The sequence below is a fragment of the Atractosteus spatula genome, chromosome 5 (genome assembly GCF_055471065.1).
Source record: "Atractosteus spatula isolate fAtrSpa1 chromosome 5, fAtrSpa1.hap1, whole genome shotgun sequence".
Lineage (NCBI taxonomy): Eukaryota > Metazoa > Chordata > Actinopteri > Semionotiformes > Lepisosteidae > Atractosteus > Atractosteus spatula.
This window is the reverse complement of record NC_142710.1, coordinates 24029360-24042554: the sequence shown is the minus strand read 5'-3', so window position 1 is coordinate 24042554 and position 13195 is coordinate 24029360. Positions and strand designations below refer to the sequence as shown.

The 13195-nt window shown below is 36.0% G+C and overlaps 1 protein-coding gene across 5 annotated transcripts in view; it reads left to right on the top strand.

Annotated features, from left to right (window-relative positions):
• The window catches only part of ptprea (protein tyrosine phosphatase receptor type Ea), a 118505-nt gene that overhangs the window by 89874 nt on the left and 15436 nt on the right, over positions 1-13195 (top strand). For 2 of the 5 annotated variants that reach the window (XM_088917007.1, XM_088917006.1), the window contains exons 3-6: positions 8361-8435; positions 9602-9701; positions 10062-10135; positions 12135-12271. In XM_088917007.1, the coding sequence (XP_088773133.1) occupies positions 8363-8435; positions 9602-9701; positions 10062-10135; positions 12135-12271 (384 nt within the window). In that variant the 5' untranslated portion in view covers positions 8361-8362. Of the gene's footprint in view, positions 1-8360; positions 8436-9601; positions 9702-9834; positions 9947-10061; positions 10136-10970; positions 11028-12134; positions 12272-13195 lie in introns of those variants that run through there. The other 3 variants (XM_088917005.1, XM_088917008.1, XM_088917009.1) reach the window with 3 other exon arrangements.

Genomic DNA, 13195 nt, shown 5'->3' with positions numbered 1-13195 from the left:
CACAGCAGCTATCATTGGGGAGGAGAGCAGAGTAATGAAGCCAATTCACAAATGGGGATTATTAGGAGGCCATGATTGGTAAGGGCCAATGGGAAATTTGGCCAGCACACCGGGGTTATACCCCTACTCTTTTCGAGAAATGCCCTGGGATTTTTAATGACCACAGAGAGTCAGGACCTTGGTTTTACATCTCATTCGAATGACAGCACCTGTTTATAGTATAGTGTCCCCATCACTGTCCTGGGGCATAAGGACCTACATAGACTGCAGAATGAGCGCCCCCTGCTGGCACCACTACCACCTCTTCCAGCGGCAACCTTAGTTTTTCCCAGGAGGTCTCCCATCCAGGTACTGACCAGGCTCACACCTGCTTAGCTTCAGTGGGTTGCCAGTTGTGAGTTGCAGGGTGATATGGATGCTGGCATACGAAAGAAACCAAAGATATACCAAAGAAAAATGGGTTATTTTAATAAAAGCAATCAGTTCCAAAATTAAATGTATATATGTTGAAGGATGTTCAATTGAAAATGCTGAGGTGGAAGGGCATATTTGAAATGAAGATAAAAGATATTTAGATACAAAACGTTGTTCTGTAACATTGAACTATTAGATCTTTACTTTGGATACTATCAGTCCGATTATCTTATCTCATATATCATCACCACCAAAATAATTTGTGATTTTCTTTTTCGCTGAAACATTACTGAGTATGTGTAAAAATTTACTGTGCCTTTTGAAGTGCACTGAGACCATTTTGCTTTCACAATACAAACTGTTAAAATGCTAAGACCGCAAGTTCTCCTTTACAAGTTCAGTAAGTGCACACTGGCAAGTTAAAACACACATAGATCATCAGAAACGATTCCGTTTTTCAATGTTATGTGTTTTTTTTTTTCTGTGATGCACATACTGTAAACACTGCCAAAAGCAGCTTTTGGAAGAGTGATGGTATAGGACGAAATTCACTACAGGTATAGATAGGTTACTATAGGTAACTCTACTGGTGCAGAGGGGGTAATGTATGATACAGTGATTATAATCACTGTAAGCCATAATTTCCATTATTTTACGTAAAATGATAAAACAAAAGTGGCTACAAATGTTACAATTATAATTTAATTGGGGTATTTTGTGTTTGTACTGTTTATTATGCAGTATAATTTTTCTCAGGAAAAAATCTCAATATTATGAAATATGATTTCTAAAATACAGTTCTTTAAATTACAGGTTCTTTGAATCAGTAAGACTGCAAAATGCTTTAAAATTAAATAATGCAAAGCATGCAAGAATCTTTCCAGTAATGAAATCCTGTGTAATATGTCTTCATTTCTGATCCAGATTCAATTGCTGACCTTTATCTCTTAATTTCTGAGATGGCACACTGCACGCTCTGAAGATTTAATGTTGTTTATATTTCTTGCATGTTACAGTAATGAAGAGTCACAAGCATACAAATCACTCTGACTGCTTTAAATGGGCAGAGCTGGAATCTCTATGATGAACCCAAGGCTACATGACTTCTTAGGAAAGGTGTATGGTATAACTACACCATTCGTAACTCATTTCTCTAGCTCCACTTTGAAGTGATTTTCTCAAGCATGGAGAATGGTGTTGGGTTCTCAGTGTTATTAAATAACAGATATCAATTTTCTAAAAAGCGTTTTCTCTCAATTTCACAGGTTTTGATTTGAGTGTTTATGGGACAGGTCCATGCTTAAGCATGGTTATGTAACTGTCCATTAAACACTTAATTTTTTATATTTTTAATTAATTTTAATTCTTTTTTAATTATTTTTTTATTTGTTAGTATACCGTCAATTTGAAGATGTATAATGAATAACATTACATTAATGTTTTTATAACGTAAATTAAAAATACTATAAATAAAAGAAAACAGAAAATTATACTACTAAGATGTTAGTTTTAACTTGAATGAAAGTGTTTAGAGTATCTAACTTGTTTATTCACTTTGTTTATAGATTTTAAGGGCTATTGTTTCTAGGAAAATATTATTTTTTATCTTTGTCTTTTAAAAATATACTGTAATTCTGATTTGGTAACGAGCTCTAATTACAGTGTAGCCTGTCTAATATTATGCAGTCATCACAGAAACATGCACCTCAAAGCTTTAGTTATTTGTCATTGTTATTGACATTCATCAACAAAAAGCAATACAAAATGAGGTGGATTTGAAAGCAATCATTTATGATTTTCATAGATTTTTGGTAAATTAAAGTTATACTGTTAAAAAATAAACTCTGGCATGCTTGGATTTGGAATAGAAAGTGCCTCAGCTGACAGTTGAGTTGAAGTGCAAAACTGCAGCATGAATTCATCATCGCAATGTGCCTGCCTTAAATTTTTATAATTGTGTTTATTGGAGCAAATTCAATTTTTACTACATGTTTGCAAGATCACTTAAATGCTTTGTTCATGTCTTTTAGCCCTGGCTTCCTTCTTGTCGCTCTGCCATACAGGCCAGCTTTGTGAAGTGAGTGGGATATTGTTGACTCATGGACATTTGCTCCTACAGTATCTCAGCCAGTTTTCTTCTTGCCTGGCTTCATAGTTGACTTCAGTGTCTTTGAATTTAAGTTTTTATACCCTTCTCCTGACCTCTGCCTTTCAACAACTGTATTCCTGAATTCCTGAATTCCGGAGTTAGAAAGCTACCTGTTTTTCGTGGCTGAATCTTTGCTTGAAATTTAATACCTGACTAAGGTACATTATGGAGACAAGTGTATTTGTTCTGAAATAATCTATTAACTTTGTATGTATTATTTATGCCACAACTTATTGAGATCTCCTTGGTTTCAGTGTTAGATAATTATTTGAATCCTTTAAAATAACCTGAAGGGTTTCCACTGTACTGGATGTGGTCTTGTGGTCTTTCTAGCACTTGACATTGAAAAAAACAAGAGATGCTTTACCAGCCTGCTCCAGGCTTATCAACTCTTCTGTCACAACAGCCCCTCTTGATAAGGTAATTAATGGTTTGGAGATGGCTTCTGACTCTGGGTCACTTTTAGATTCCTTTCCCTCTACTCTAGCCATTGACATTTCTAAACCTGAGAAAAACAGTTGAGCTTCTTATTCAGTAAAGGTTCTCTGCTCTAACTTAAAAATCTGCCAGTCTTCTTCTATATGGCTGAATTTGAATAATATCTCTGAAAAATACTATTCACTTGAGCTTTCTGTTTTGAATAAGAGAGTGTACAGAAAAGACCCAGAGGTACTCATTACTAGCCCTTCGGTGTTTGCACCAAAAAGTTGCTTCAGTTTGTCAGGATAGTAGTTTTTGAAACATTCACAATCTGTAAAATATAACTGCAACTGTTTATTTTACTGTGTCCCCTTCTTCAGTTACTTCTGCTAGCAGTGCTAATGTTAATGCTGCATTTGGTCTTTAGAACTAATATAATGATGGTACAGTAGATACTGGTTGTTGTTGTGAATACCATCTTTGAGTCCTTAATAAGCTGCATTGAAATTAATATTTTTTAATTAAAATATACTTGAATATCAATAGCCGGGTAATGTCAGTCATTTGCTGATATCTGATATTTTATGTAACAGGACCTTCATTGTTCTGTTTGATTTTACAATATAATTATGCATGAGATCATGATAGAAGGTTACATTTTTGCAAGCTATTATAAATGCATAGAATGGTCTGTTTGGATGAGGTCATCAAGGGCAGAACATGTAGGTCATTCAAGAAGTAATTAGAGGCTATCCCGGTGGGGACATTGTTATAAATGCATGAGCTTCAATGGGCCAGACAGCAGCTTCATATTGCCAGACATGTCAAGTATAAAAAATGCTTTATGAAAGCAGTTCCAGTCTGATGTTTACAATTAAGTAAAACAAATGTTGTTCTCTTTTCAACCAACCAAGTGCTTAGACTAAATATCCACAAAGCCTGCATAGGGCTTTCAAGTGCCTTGGAGCAGAATTTCACTTAGTGTGTGCTTTCAGACAAGAGATCCAGATGATAATAAATTACCGTAAAGCCTTAAAGAAGGTCGGATACTGTCCGATACTGCCATTTTTAAAATGTTTACCTGCAGCGCAGTGTCTACACAGTAATCTGCTCTGTGTTTTTATCATGAAATGATTGACTTCTGAATAACCTGGCCTGCAGCTGTATTCCCTGTGTAAATGGTGTGCTTAGGAGAATTGTATGTATTGTTCTAACATTCTTTGCTTCAGATTACAGTCTTCCTGCTATTTCCCAGTAAACCTGATTTCTTGGACTTTGTTCAGATCATAATAATATTTATTTTGGTTCTGTTTATACAAAGGATCGCTGCAATTCACCTACTTAACATGACTTTCACACAAGACCTTCAAAGCACACAAGACAAAGAAATACAGAGAAAACGATAAATAAGATCGTATTGCCTGTCTATCAATTTCACCATGGGCCTCCTAGAAAAGATAAGAAATGTTAGGCAAAACAAAACTTCCCATGAGAAACTGATTAAACCCTTAATACATTTCTCCTCAATTAACAGCTGTACAAAAGCGATTAAATTAGAATAATAGTTGATTTTTTAAGAGACAAAAATAACAGTCTCCTGTGGTAACAAGATACATACATTCTAAGAACATGTTGACTAAATTTCAGAATGAAAGGTGTTTATATAAATAAGAGGCATAAACAATGAGCTCTCTGCCTAACCTTACGAAACCATTATAAAAGATTGTTACGGTATATTCCTTGAATACTTAGGCCAGATAGCAGTTTACAACAAAATCCGTTCAATGTACAGAACCCACTGCAGCGGGTACTTCATTTGTGAGTTTTATGCGCCCTCTGGTGGACTACAATTTAATTACACTCTTCATCTGATTTTTATTAACTGCAAGCAGCATGAGTGCTGTACACCCGCGTATAAACATCAGATGTACTGCGCACATAAAACTTGCAACTTATTTATGTTGATTTAGTTCTTTTATATATAGACACGGAAAAGATTACATGAGGAAAGCAATCATATTTCAAATTGAAATGCAATTAAATGCAAAAACTAAAGATAGGATTTCTTTGCAGTTGCTAATTGTGTCGCATACATTTTAGTTAGATCTAATTAATCTCACATTTAGGAACTGTACATACAAAATGAGCATTCAAATATAGAAATAGAAACAGACCACTCCCCCAGAGTTTGAGATTATCTGGCATCATTGCATTTGCAAATATTTTGATTTTTATGATAAAAAGACCTTTGCTTGCATAATAAAAATCAAAGCTTTTAAACAATTACAAAATATCTATCACTAGCAACAGCAAGATGTAATGAATAAATTTAGGTGAAATAGTCTACAAAACATACAAAATGTTTGTTAATATAAAATATATCAATCCTATTTTGTTCTGTGAAGTGAGCCACAAATGTGGACAGTTCAAGGACGTTATATGTGTTCCTTAGTTCAACTCTAATTCCATTCTCACGATCAGTGTACTTTACTCTGCCATAATGCTAGTAGGTAAACCTGAAGTTATATAAATCTGCATCTTCTGGCCAGATTTTCACTGGTGAAATAAATGAGCACCGAGAGCTTCTTCAGACATTACACTGATATTATTAAGAGGAGGGAGTAAGGTATGAAATGTAGATCATAATAATGTTCCCAAAGGTTCTTGGAGGGGGGGGGGGGGGGGTGTGTTGTTTCAGCATACTTTGCATATTTGTAGTTTAGGAGCAAATTGATGTGATGGTGTCTTGCAGCCGTTTCTAAAATGGTTTGAGATTCCACAATGTGCATCCCTTTGCGTAAAGAAGTTTCTGTTCCCAGTTTTGAATTCATGTATCCATTGTTTCCACTTGCTCCCCCCGGTTCGTGTTTCAGCATTAATTGCGAAGCCCACTGGATGGACATTTTCCATGTCTTTGAGGATTTTGAATCACTGTCCCCTGTCTTCTCTGATCCAGACTGAAAATTCAGTTATTTTAGCCAGTCGTTGTAGAGCAGTTTGTATATTTTGTATTGTGGTAACATATATTCTAAACAATTATTTCTCAATTTAAACATATATTCCTTGATCTGAAACTCCAAACTTTTAACTATATATTCCAGCATTCTATTTTTTTATTGTTTCCCTACAATGTAAAGAACATTCAAATAATGAGTCTACTTTAACACCTGCCTTATGATTTTGTCATACCTTTTTATCACGTACTGTATCACCTACAGTATGTGTTTCCTGTATTGTAATATATTTAGTTCTGGTTAAAGCTTCTAGTCCTGACCTTCCAGTCAGTAAAAAAACTTCACCTTAGGTGGGATTTCTGTAAGATAAAATAGAAAAATATGTATATTTGCATTTCTGTTTCTTGGGCCCTAGGTTTTTCAACAGGAAACAGTAGAGAGATGCACTGACACATTCAGTTTATATTTTTAGAATGTGAAGTTGTGGTTTTAGTGGCTGGAATGTGTATTAATCTTACAGGACGAAATGATAAAATGTTCTCTAATAAAGTTAGTTATACAATAACATACAGTGGTGTGAAAAAGTGTTTGCCCCCTTCCTGATTTCTTATTTTTTTGCATGTTTTTCACACTGAAATGTTTCAGATCATCAAACAAATTGAAATATTAGACAAAGATAACACAAGTAAACACAAAATGCAGTTTTTAAATGAAGGTTTTTATTATTAAGGGAAAAAAAAAAACAAACCTACATGGCCCTGTGTGAAAAAGTGATTGCCCCCCCCTGTTAAAACATAAATCAACTGTGGTTTATCACATCTTTGGAAAGCTGAGTTCAATTTCTCTAGCCACACCCAGGCCTGATTACTGCCACACCTGTTCTCAATCAAGAAATCACTTAAATAGGACCTGCCTGACAAAGTGAAGTAGACCAAAAGATCCTCAAAAGCTAGACATCATGCTGCGATCCAAACAAATTCAGGAACAAATGAGAAACAGAGTAATTGAGATTTATCAGTCTGGAAAAGGTTATAAAGCCATTTCTAAAGCTTTGGGACTCCAGCGAACCACAGTGAGAGCCATTATCCACAAAAGGCGAAAACATGGAACAGTGGTGAACCTTCCCAGGAGTGGCCGGCCGACCAAAATTACCCCAAGAGCGCAGCAACGACTCATCCAAGAGGTCACAAAAAAACCCCACAACAACATCCAAAGAACTTCAGGCTTCACTTGCCTCAGTTAAGGTCAGTGTTCATGACTCCACCATAAGAAAAAGACTGGGCAAAAATGGTCTGCATGGCAGAGTTCCAAGACGAAAACCACTGCTGAGCAAAAAGAACATAAAGGCTTGTCTCAGTTTTGCCAGAAAACATCTTGATGATCCCCAAGACTTTTGGGAAAATACTCTGTGGACTGACGGGACAAAAGTTAAACTTTTTGGAAGGTGTGTGTCCCATTTCATCTGGCGTAAAAGTAACACAGCATTTCAGAAAAGGAACATCATACCAACAGTAAAATATGGTGGTGGTAGTGTGATGGTCTGGGGTTGTTTTGCTGCTTCAGGACCTGGAAGACTTGCTGTGGTAAATGGAACCATGAATACTGCTGTCTACCAAAAAATCCTGAAGGAGAATGTCCGGCCATCTGTTCGTGACCTCAAGCTGAAGCGCACTTGGGTTCTACAGCAGGACAATGATCCAAAACACACCAGCAAGTCCACCTCTGAATGGCTTAAGAAAAACAAAATGAAGATTTTGGAGTGGCCTAGTCAAAGTCCTGACCTGAATCCGATTGAGATGTTGTGGCATGACCTTAAAAAAGCGGTTAAGGCTCGAAAACCCTCCAATGTGGCTGAATTACAACAATTCTGCAAAGATGAGTGGGCCAAAATTCCTCCACAGCGCTGTAAAAGACTCATTGCCAGTTATCGCAAACGCTTGATTGCAGTTGTTGCTACTAAAGGTGGCCCAACCAGTTATTAGGTTTAGGGGGCAATCACTTTTTCACACAGGGCCATGTAGGTTTGGATTTTTTTTTTCCCTTAATAATAAAAACCTTCATTTAAAAACTGCATTTTGTGTTTACTTGTGTTATCTTTGTCTAATAATTCAATTTGTTTGATGATCTGAAACATTTCAGTGTGACAAACATGCAAAAAAATAAGAAATCAGGAAGGGGGCAAACACTTTTTCAAACCACTGTAGATGGTAAACCCCCTGTCAATAGAATTGTATACCAGTCTGTACAAAGGCCACATAGTTCATACTAATCTGAAGGTATGTTTGGTGTTTATGTAACATATCTCTAGATCTCTTATTGTAATTCTGAAGAAACATAAATTCAAAACATTTCTAATGTTCTCATCCAGGAATACATCATTTCGAAATAATTTATTAACATAATCTTGTTCCATCTTTTTGCAGTCATGATGGTCCCAGTACTGCTTGCTTGGGGGATTTATACCATGACTTCACCAACAGCATCAAGTAACACTACAGGTAAGTGCATTACATTTGTCTAGTGTGACAGTCTTTATTGTGTTACATGGATATCAATTTTAAAGTCTTACCAACCGAGTAGTTTCAAAATAAGTACAGTGACAAATACAGGAATCGGGAAATGGTCAGATTTCCTAACTCTTAGGTTAGTATAAATAACCATATGGTTAATCACCACAAATGTGGAAGTACACCAGCTAAGCAAAGTACTGTTGAGATCTACAGGCACTGGAGGCACCATTGTGCTGCAATACAATGCTTGTGAACAGGAAACGGACTGTGCTAGACATTTTAAAACATATATACTATGTTTTATTTGATGGCTTCCTTGGTCATAAGCGTCTAACATCTAGCCAGTCAAAAGCTGCCATCATTGACTGTTTTGAAATTTGCCAGTGTCAAGACTTTAGCTTTATTTTTTTAATCTCGGCCTACATTAAGGCATCACTGGAGGGTAAAGCAAACAAGCAACAATTTACCTATGGTTTAGAAGAGAAAAGCAGCAACTGAAGGCAGATCTCCCCCACCAAGAGTAAATAAGTTGTTGTGTATGTTTTTAATTATTTTCTCATTTTTTTCAAGGTATTAGATTTTTGTTTTCGTATTTTTTCATCAGTTAAAAGATTTAAACGGCATTTGCTGACTCCTGTTTCTTATTTAGCAAATCAGTTTTAATAGCAACATATATTTTTTTTATAAACCCAGTAATTACAGTTACTGTGGTGAGGAGGTGTATATTAAGGTGGTTAAGGTTCTATTTATCCCTAACATATAGTCATCCGGATCATTTAATGGCAGTGAAACCTGTTGTTTCCATGACAGAAAACTGTCAGTGTGAACTAAATGTGAAGTGTAAGTATTATTTTTAAAGATGCTGAGGAGGCAAAAGAGATTTCATGCTCCAGAGAAAACAGAAAGACAAGAAGTGTGATACATTGTGTGATAACCAGTGCAATTCAGCAGACATAACATTGCTGCAGTGTCTAATTAAGTCAGGTCACTGCACAAACATGTAATCATTGGCCAAGAGTATTACTTTCCATGACTTACTTATATTTCATGGGCTTGTAGAGGTATCAAGAAGCAGAGGGTGGTTGGTGTTATTTTATATGTTATCTGCTAATGTCAGATTTTTTAGCGCATATCATTGTTTTTCATTGCCTCAGAACCTGCGACAGGGATGGGAAAGGACTATATCCTGCCTTCTGTCTTGGTGATATTCCTTCTGCTCATGATCATCGTTCTTTTGGCAGTCTACTTTCTCAGGTAAGAGCTCCGGCTGCCTGTGGTTACACGGCTGACAGCTAGCAGGGAGGAGCCCGTGACGCAGCTTGCCCTGGGGTGGGGCAAACATTAGTAACAGCTGCATTGAGCAAAAGTGAAACCAAACTGTGAGGAAGAGTACTGTAGGGCACGTTCATAGCTAAAGTGTGTCTTCTGGGTAAGGCTGTGTGTGACCTGAATAAACCTGGATTTCTGATGAAAAAGAACAAGTTCTCAAGTTTTAGATGGTACGTACTGCTTTTGATTGCATGCTTATTATTTATTCTGGGAATGTATCTGAGTAAGTGATGCTTTAAATCTTAAAATGTTATTGTTTTTTTTCTTTTCCTATATACCTGTCAGGTTTAGAAACCAAGGGAAGGCGGTTGTGACTACTGTTGACAAGAAAATACCAAATGGCATTTTGGAAGAACAAGGTAATTGTTGGTTGGTAGTGCACACACAAAGTTTTAAAACTGGATGTTTTTAAACTGAGTATTTATATCATCTAAAAGTAGCTCTTTATTTAAAAAAGCAAAAGCTCGGTTGAAGTGCTACCAAATCACTTCCTGTGGGTCTAGCTTATGCTTTACAGTATCATATAGCTCGGTGAGATTCAGTACAGAAGATTCAGTTATAGAAGATAAAATCCCATATAGAACTAGGATTTATTGTTAAATTTCAATACAGATCTTTTTATATCGGTTTTAAAACAGAAAGAGAAGTAAATATCATAATAAAAAATGGAGTGCTCTAAATATACTTAAATATTAACAGTGTAACACATTCTTAACAGCTTAAACAGTCAGGTTTAATGATCCCAGCAGCTTAATGATAATGTATGTCATATGTCATCAGTGAGGGCAACATTTTAACCTGTATCCCCCCATTTAAATATAAGTCAGGGGAAAATGGGGTTTTTCTGATACAGATAGATTTTAGAAAGATGTTTAAACTATTGCTTTTTTTAACACAATTTGAATGTATCTTTTAAACCCGGATGAAACAGCAACATGCAAACATGTTGCAACTTCTCTTTTTTTGATGACTTGGATTGCAACTTGGATTGGTCAGTATCCCCTAGGTGGCAAGTGTTTTAAATCTATTAAAAATACATTACTTAAATACTAATTGAATATAACATGGGAACTGGTGAGCATGGAAACGTCCTCAGAATAGTCTATGCAGTAAATAGACATCCTCACCAGATAAACTCTGTTCTCACTTACGTGCTAAAAAATCCTTGGCTTCATTGTTTGTGTTATGTTGTAGACCACATTAAAGTGCATGGAGGCTGTGCTGGACTGTTGAGCACATCTTCCTCACAAGGTCAGGTATATGGTAAAGATCCAGCTTTCACTTTGCCACTGACAAACCCTCTAAACCTCCTCCTGCTTGTTCCTATTTAATTTTCAATCTACACTTTCTAACATGGTAGGGACTGCTTTTAATTGGGCTGCATGAGTTTTAGTTCAACACAGAAGGGACAGGCCCACGTCAGTTCAACAGAAACCATTTCCTGTGTTCATGATTCACTCCAAGGCACTTGTTTAGCTTTGCGTATTTTAAATTAAATGCTTGCACTATAAACAGACCGTACTATATCTTCGTGCCATCTTCAGCTCCTACCCAAGGAGCCAAACTTTGTGAGTTCTTGGTGGCTCTAACACGCATGAGCATACAGGCATTAATAATTTCTCTTGCTTTATTGTTTTCATTTTTGTTCAACAGAAGGTTTTGTACTTATAGGACCTGTGTAAATAATTCTTTATTTGTAATATTATTTTATAGTTGCATTGCAGTATCTTATTTTATTAAAAAAGTAAAATTTTGCTCTCTACACTTTGAAATATGTATAGACTTCTATATCAAAATTAAAACATGCGTTGCTTTTAATTGTTTAATTTAGAGTGTTCCCAGGAGGTATTGAAAAAACAAGAGTAGAAATCCAGAACATTGGGAGTAATCTGATTTTACTAATACAGTGTTCATGTAATCACATCATCAACAAATCATTGTAAACTAAAACCTTATTTAGTCCCAGAATGGTGAAATGTTAAAACAAATTATGTTTTCTTAACCATATCAAAGTGGATACTAAACCAAAAAAATTAAATTATAGTATATTTGGTTAAGCCTGTCAAACCTGATACAGCATGATTCATAGAAACCTTAACAATCCTGGTCACTGTGCGGTAGACTTGAATGGTACCATATGTGTCCAGTTTTGTTTGCTGTACATTGTAGGTCCACAGCCCTTCAGATCTTTTAGATCTCTTTAAGAGTAGTGGCTGACATCATGTTTATCTTGATTAATAAACCAACAACCAATTGCTCTGGCTAAATCAGTGAAAGCTGAGGCCTGTAGCTCTCCGAGACCAGGGTTTGAGACCTGTCATGTAAAAGTAGATGAATCTGTGTGGTCATGCCTTACAGAACAACAGACTGTGGTCCTCCTCCCAAGATCCCCCTCTGTCTCTAAGAAGTACTTGCCTATTCCTGTGGACAGCCTGGAGGAGGAGTACAGGATACGATCAGCAGATGATGGCAAATTCTTTCGGGAGGAATTCAATGTACGTTTTCCTTCTTGCACTATCTCACCGCTTTGTATCTTTTATTTTTAGTCATAAGAAGAAGATTGACAAATCAGAGGATGCTATTTAGCCCAACTAGCCTTTTGGTAATTTGCAGACAATTGGTACAAACATCTTATCTATTATCTATTCATTTCTTGAATTAAGTCAGGGTATCAACAACATGGATTGGTAGCTTGTTCCACACTCTCATCCTTTGGTAAAAGAAGTTATTTGGTTTTTTTAATACAGTTTCACTTAGTTTCCACTCTGGTTCATGTTTTACTGTTCATTCTGAAGAATTCCATTGGATTGACTTTGTCAATGCCTCTGAGAATTTTGAATACTTACATCAGGTCTCCTCATAATCTTCTCTGTTCAAGAATAAAAAGGTTAAGTTATTTTATACTGTCAGTATAGGACAGTCCTTTAAGCCCTTGAATGTTTCTGGGTTTTCATCTCTAGACCTATTCCAGAGCAGCAATAGCTTCTCCATAATGTGGTGACCAAAATTGTGCATTGGTTGTCATTGATTTCAATCCCTATTTTTAATCAATGAAAAAGTAGAATATATATTTGTACCATTTCCTCTTGGCATGAAATTAATTCTTTAGTAGTATTTGTTAAAAAGTAAACTGAATGTCCTCAATTGTTTCATATTTGTTTTATATTAAACACCAAAACCAAAACCCAGATAGCTTCATTCATTTGAAAGTAATACTGGTATTACAATTAACACAGTCAAAGCAGGTTATTGTCGATAACGTTTAAATACTTACACTTGCATTTCCTTTGTTCATGTCTAAGTGGCTGTCACTGTTTTGCATTTAGGCCTGAAAGGAAACAGCAGCCTTATGGCTGCTGTGGTTGCTTTGATCTGATCTCAGTGGTGGGAGATAATACTTTGACAAACTTCATACTCTG